This window comes from Oryza brachyantha, chromosome 5 (assembly GCF_000231095.2).
Source record: "Oryza brachyantha chromosome 5, ObraRS2, whole genome shotgun sequence".
Classification (NCBI taxonomy): Eukaryota; Viridiplantae; Streptophyta; class Magnoliopsida; order Poales; family Poaceae; genus Oryza; species Oryza brachyantha.
In genome coordinates, this window is record NC_023167.2 from 10,334,369 (window position 1) to 10,339,554 (window position 5,186).

The 5,186-nt window shown below is 47.5% G+C and overlaps 1 protein-coding gene across 1 annotated transcript; it reads right to left on the reverse strand.

Moving 5' to 3' along the window:
• Positions 1–302: 302 nt before the first annotated feature.
• On the reverse strand, positions 303–4,815 carry LOC102707876 (protein trichome birefringence-like 28). Its single transcript, XM_040524198.1, has 6 exons — positions 4,368–4,815; positions 3,872–4,266; positions 2,017–2,188; positions 1,561–1,760; positions 1,261–1,422; positions 303–1,021 (listed from the first exon to the last, which is right to left on the reverse strand). The coding sequence occupies exons 1-6, from the start codon at positions 4,605–4,607 to the stop codon at positions 628–630; spliced, it is 1,563 nt and encodes a 520-aa protein (XP_040380132.1). The 5' UTR covers positions 4,608–4,815; the 3' UTR covers positions 303–627.
• Positions 4,816–5,186: the final 371 nt, after the last annotated feature.

Genomic DNA, 5,186 nt, shown 5'->3' on the forward strand with positions numbered 1-5,186 from the left:
AGCTGTTCGGCAGAAAACCTTGCGAGACAGCTGTCTTGCCACAAATGAAAATGCTAAAGTTCGAGGACAAGACGAATGGACCACAAAGGCAGGTTACCTATTGGTCAATTGCTCGAAAAAACTAGATCCACCCATCAATTTTTGCAAGGAGTAAGATTAAAATCAAATGGTAGCAAAGAAAGTCAAACAAAATAGCATGTGGATAACAAACACTGATCTTAAAGCAAATCTAATCAACAGAAAAATCGAAGAAGAGTTTAAAAATTTTCAAGCGGCTGACTAATAACAAATCTGTAAAATAATTCCCGAAAGAATTTAGCAAGATTATATACATGCATCCATGGAAATTACACACACCTTTTCAGATGAGAAGCAGAGAAGCATTCTCCTCGGAAACAACCACATCCAAACTCTCAGGCGGCAGCACCAAGAGCTCTCATGATCTCATCTAGATCTATTTGGTTGCTCACAACTGCAATTCTCTACCCCCATGGCCATCATTCTGATTAAACCCTAGGTGAATGAACAGCATAGATTCCTAAGCCTAGAAAATAATTTATGGCCTCGACCGCCATCTTTTGCTCGCTAAATGATCTACTCGATTCCAGATAGACAGTTCTTAAACTGTTATCTCTGAGGTTGATTCTCAGTCGGCTCAATTGGCCTCCTTTGAGGGCTTGACACAATGTGGCCATAGACGAACTCATTCCATGTGTCAGGCAACCCAGGCAGGCACCAGTGGATACAGTCCGCAAACTTGCGGGGGTTGGCCTTCTGCTCCGCTGTCAGGAGCTTCCCCTGCCGCAGGGTGTGCACGGATGTGTGCGCGTCCTTGCGGATCTCTGACAATGCCGTTATGTTGATGAAGTGCACTGGCACCCTCTTCATCGCCTTCGTCACGCGCTGAGCCATGGAGAACAGATCCCAGTCCGTTCCCAGCTCCAATGTCTTGTTATAGTTGATAGCTGGCTGCGTCTCAGAGAAGCATTTTATGACATCTGGTCTTCCCCAGCCCTCATTCCTGTATAAAAGCCACAGGTTATCATACAATCCCTGATCAGACCCAGCCATTTTTACCAGGAGGGTGATATAACAATCCAAACAGAATAACATCAAACCAACATGCCATTATCTGAACTTTCAAGCTAACAGCACCATTTTAACTTCGTAGATATGTAAAGGATTTAACTGCATGCTGTTTGTGGATCCCTCTGAGAAATCAACACAAACGGACATATACAGAATGGAGGAAGGACTTACTGCATATGCACTGGTGACACACTCATGAAGAAGACAGTAGTTTTTTTTGGATCTACGTGCTTTTCTACCCATCTAGACCATGTCTTGAGGACCTTCCGGTATGCAGCCACGCGCTCCATTTCATCATATTTCACTGGTTTCTTTGAAAAAGACCCACCACGTCTGCAACCAAAGTGCATTTACAAGCTTAGTCTAGCACATTGAGGATATCATAACATTCCAGGTGATCCCAAAGATGTTGTCCAGCATTAGTGTCAATGTCCTTGAGGGTTAAAGATTTAAGTTTTATAAGCCACTCACAAAATTTTCATCTCTGGTGTATTCATCCACCAAATATAAGTGTTGAAGATCAAGTAGTCCACCCCTTCCCAATTTGCTGCATGCTTCGCAATAGATGTTGGCTTGATTATGCGGTCAACGATGCTATGGATGTTTGGATCATCTGAGTTTGACTCAACTAGGAAAGGTGCCCAATAGAACTCAATTGTAGCATTGTACTCCTGAAATGTTCCATGTACATGTTCCAAGTTAGAAATGTAAGGTATCAGCCATTACTCTTTGGTTGGGAAAAATAGTAATATACAAAAACAAATAGCTTTATATTTTAATTAATTAGAGAACATGAATAGCTGTTACAAAAGACATTTTAATATTTATAGAACCAGTTATAGTCATATGTTAGTAACTGTCTGGACTCTGTTCTGTAATCTCTATTAAATTATTCCATTATTTGTCATGTCAGGGACAAGTAGTTACCTCAAGATGGAAGACATTTAGAGAATCGTTCTTGACAAGTGATTTCTTTTCCCATGGAGCCTCAGATTGGACAAGGCACACCATGGACTCCCATTGGTTGCGATTCAGTGAATCCCCCACAAACATCAGCCTTTTGTTCCTTAGTTTGTCCAGAAGCAACTTAGCGTCAAATCTGAGAATATTTTTGTCAAGCCACAATTTTAGTTTTTTCCTTTTTTAAAAAAATAACACACGCAACAAAAACTACATAATATAGATTATAGCATATGTTCTCGCAAAAAAAAAAGGACACAGAATATGAATATGATCAATATTCTTTTTTCTGATACCAATGTTTACATAGGGTTTATTTCGATGGAGAAAGTCTAGCCCCATGAAATTAAATGAAAATCCCTGCTCATCCCATGGGCTTGGGCTTAACCTTTGCCTATCCAAACAAGAACAATTCAACATTCATACGCTTGAGAGGATAGTGCAATGCATTTCCAAACCAGAAAGTACTGCATCAAGATTTTGTGGTTTATCAAGAGTGTTTTTGACATAAAGCTATTTCACTAGCAGATAAAACATGTCTAAAACTCGAAACAGATGGTCCATGGTCTCATAAAATCTTCAACTGTTAGAACCGTATGATAGACATGCACAAACTCTAATATGCCCCATTTAGATATGTTTATATTAGCTCAAGCCCTGTCATGCAGCAACTTCCATTTATTTTCAGATTCCAAACCACTCAACTTCCCCTCTTAACAACTTTATGTAACAACCATAACTTCTCTATCAACCATTGAATTGATTAATACATTTGAAGACTACCCTGATCTATAGGTGCAGTCTCTTTTCTCTTCAATTATAGCACCTAACCAATTAAAGTACAACATATACCAATCTTGGTTGCAAAGAAATATAGCTCATGAGTACAGGTTTCAATGGATCAAGCACACCAGACCTACTTTGTGGTCATAATGCAGAGTGATGCTACACAACCACTTGCCTTGATGGAACTTTGGACTACTAACAACAATCAAGACAAAACCCTTGCAAGAATCAGAAAAAGGAACTCCACAACTATGAATAAAATGTCAAGTGCACTCCCATTGTTCAAAAAAAACAAAACCGCCATCATAATAATTTGCAAGTACTCTTAATTGAGCTGCAGTAAATGTAAAACGCACAAGTTGCTATGATGCAACTGTACCATGCTGATGCCCCCGCTTAAACTAATTGAGCTGCAGTAAATGTAAAACTCTGGCCGTGGAGTAGTTAGCTGCTGATATAATCTACAAACACCATGCTGATGCCCCCGCTTAAACTAATTGTCAGTCCACTATTTTATAGCCAAATCGTGCCCCAAACTAGTGATGGCACACATGGAATGACATCAGGCGAGAGAGCAAGTAGTATCAACGACCATACTGTTGTCGTGTACACCATACGCAAATTGCGGCATCAGCAGCCGGAGACCTTTGAGCTTACCACACAACGTCAGCGGAAAATTCGCAAGAACAGACAGAGCAACAGAAAAAAGAAAAATAGGACGATGACGCGCGCCCACCACCCCCAACCTCGCTCGCTCGCTCGCACCTGCAGTCAAACACCTCACCACGCCACAAGACCACACAAGATCTCTGCCCCTCCTGATCCGCAGCACGCGTACACCCGCGCTTTCCAGTTCACGAAACGAAAGCGCACGCACGCCTACCGCCCCAACCGTATGTGGCGGGGGCGTAGATACGTACGCGTGTACGGCGTACGTATGTATACGGCCGTAGATCGTATCGTATGTATGCAGGGTGAGGGTGGGGAGGGGAGGGGAGGGGGAGGGAAAGTACGGCGGCGATGTGTGGCGGCGTACCTGGGGAGGTCGCAGCCGTCGGGTTGCCACCGCCATTTCTGGTAGTCGTCGTCGCGGCGGCCGTTGCGCATGCAGGTGACCTGCTCCGTGAGGAACTCGCAGGCGGACTCCTTGTACAGCGGCGCGTTCACCTCGTCGTAAACCCACCTCCCGCGGTACACGTCGCAGCTCTCGCCGCTGTGATCTCCTCCCTCCGCCGCCGCTGCCGGCGTCTCCGTACCCGTGACCTGCTCCAGCAGAGACGGCGGGGTCTCGGCTGACGCTCCAGAGCCGGCGGCCGCCCGCTCCGCCGGCTGCTCCGGTGGAGCGTCGCCCCGCCCCCGATCCGTCGCCTCCTCCGCCGATTCGACCCCCTGCGCCGGCGGGGAGCGCACCTCGGCCGCCTCCGCCTCCTCCTGCCGAGCCGAGCAGGTGGTTGTTCCCGAACCGTCAGTACCAGCTGGCCATATGGTACATGCAGACAGCGAGGTGGAGAGCAGCGGGTGGTGAAGCTTACCGTCGTGGTGGCGGAGAGCTTAGTGTAGGCGCGGGCGCCATCTCCCCCTCCTCCTCCCCCTCCGCCGCTTCTCCCCCCGACGCCGTGGCGGCGGAGCGAGGCGGCGATGTGGGCGCTGTCGTAGAGCACCGACACCCCAAGCAGCAGCGCGAGCGCGAACACCGCCGCGACCTGCGCCCGCCTGCTCGGCGCTCCCACAACCAGCCCCCCCGCCCCGCCCTTCCTCCGCGGGATCCGCATCGCTTCCTCCCTCCCTCCCTCCCTCCCTCCCCGCCGCCTCGAAGCAAAGCCGCCGCGCAGGCGCAGCGCAGCTCGAGCTCGAGCGCCTTCTTCCTCCTCAAGCTCCCCTCTCTCCTGGGTTTAATTTTCCTTTCGTCGAAATATTTTTTCTCTCTTTCTTTTTTCTCGCGCGAGCGAGAGAGAGAAGCGAGTGGAGGGGAGCGGAGGGGCACACGCGGCGGAGGCACGCACTTAGAGGCGAGGGGGGAGAGGGGAAGAGGACAAGACGGCTGGGCGGTGGGCCCCACCTCCGGGTCACTTACACCGGTGGGCCCACCCGCGGGGTGGGGTCACGGCTCTCTCCACTGGGATAGCAAAGTTTTATTAACCCCAAGAAAAAGAAAATAAAACACTCACGTAAAAGAGAAAAAGGGAAAGGGAGAAAGGAAAGAGTAGGGGTTTCAGCATTGTGCTTGTAACCGTTGCTTCTCCCGCAGGTAACCCAACACATATTCTTTTTCTCTGGGAAGGGGGAAACTGTTTTTAAAAAAAATATCACCGGATATTTCTGTAGATTATGTGAAAAATAAATATTTTGAG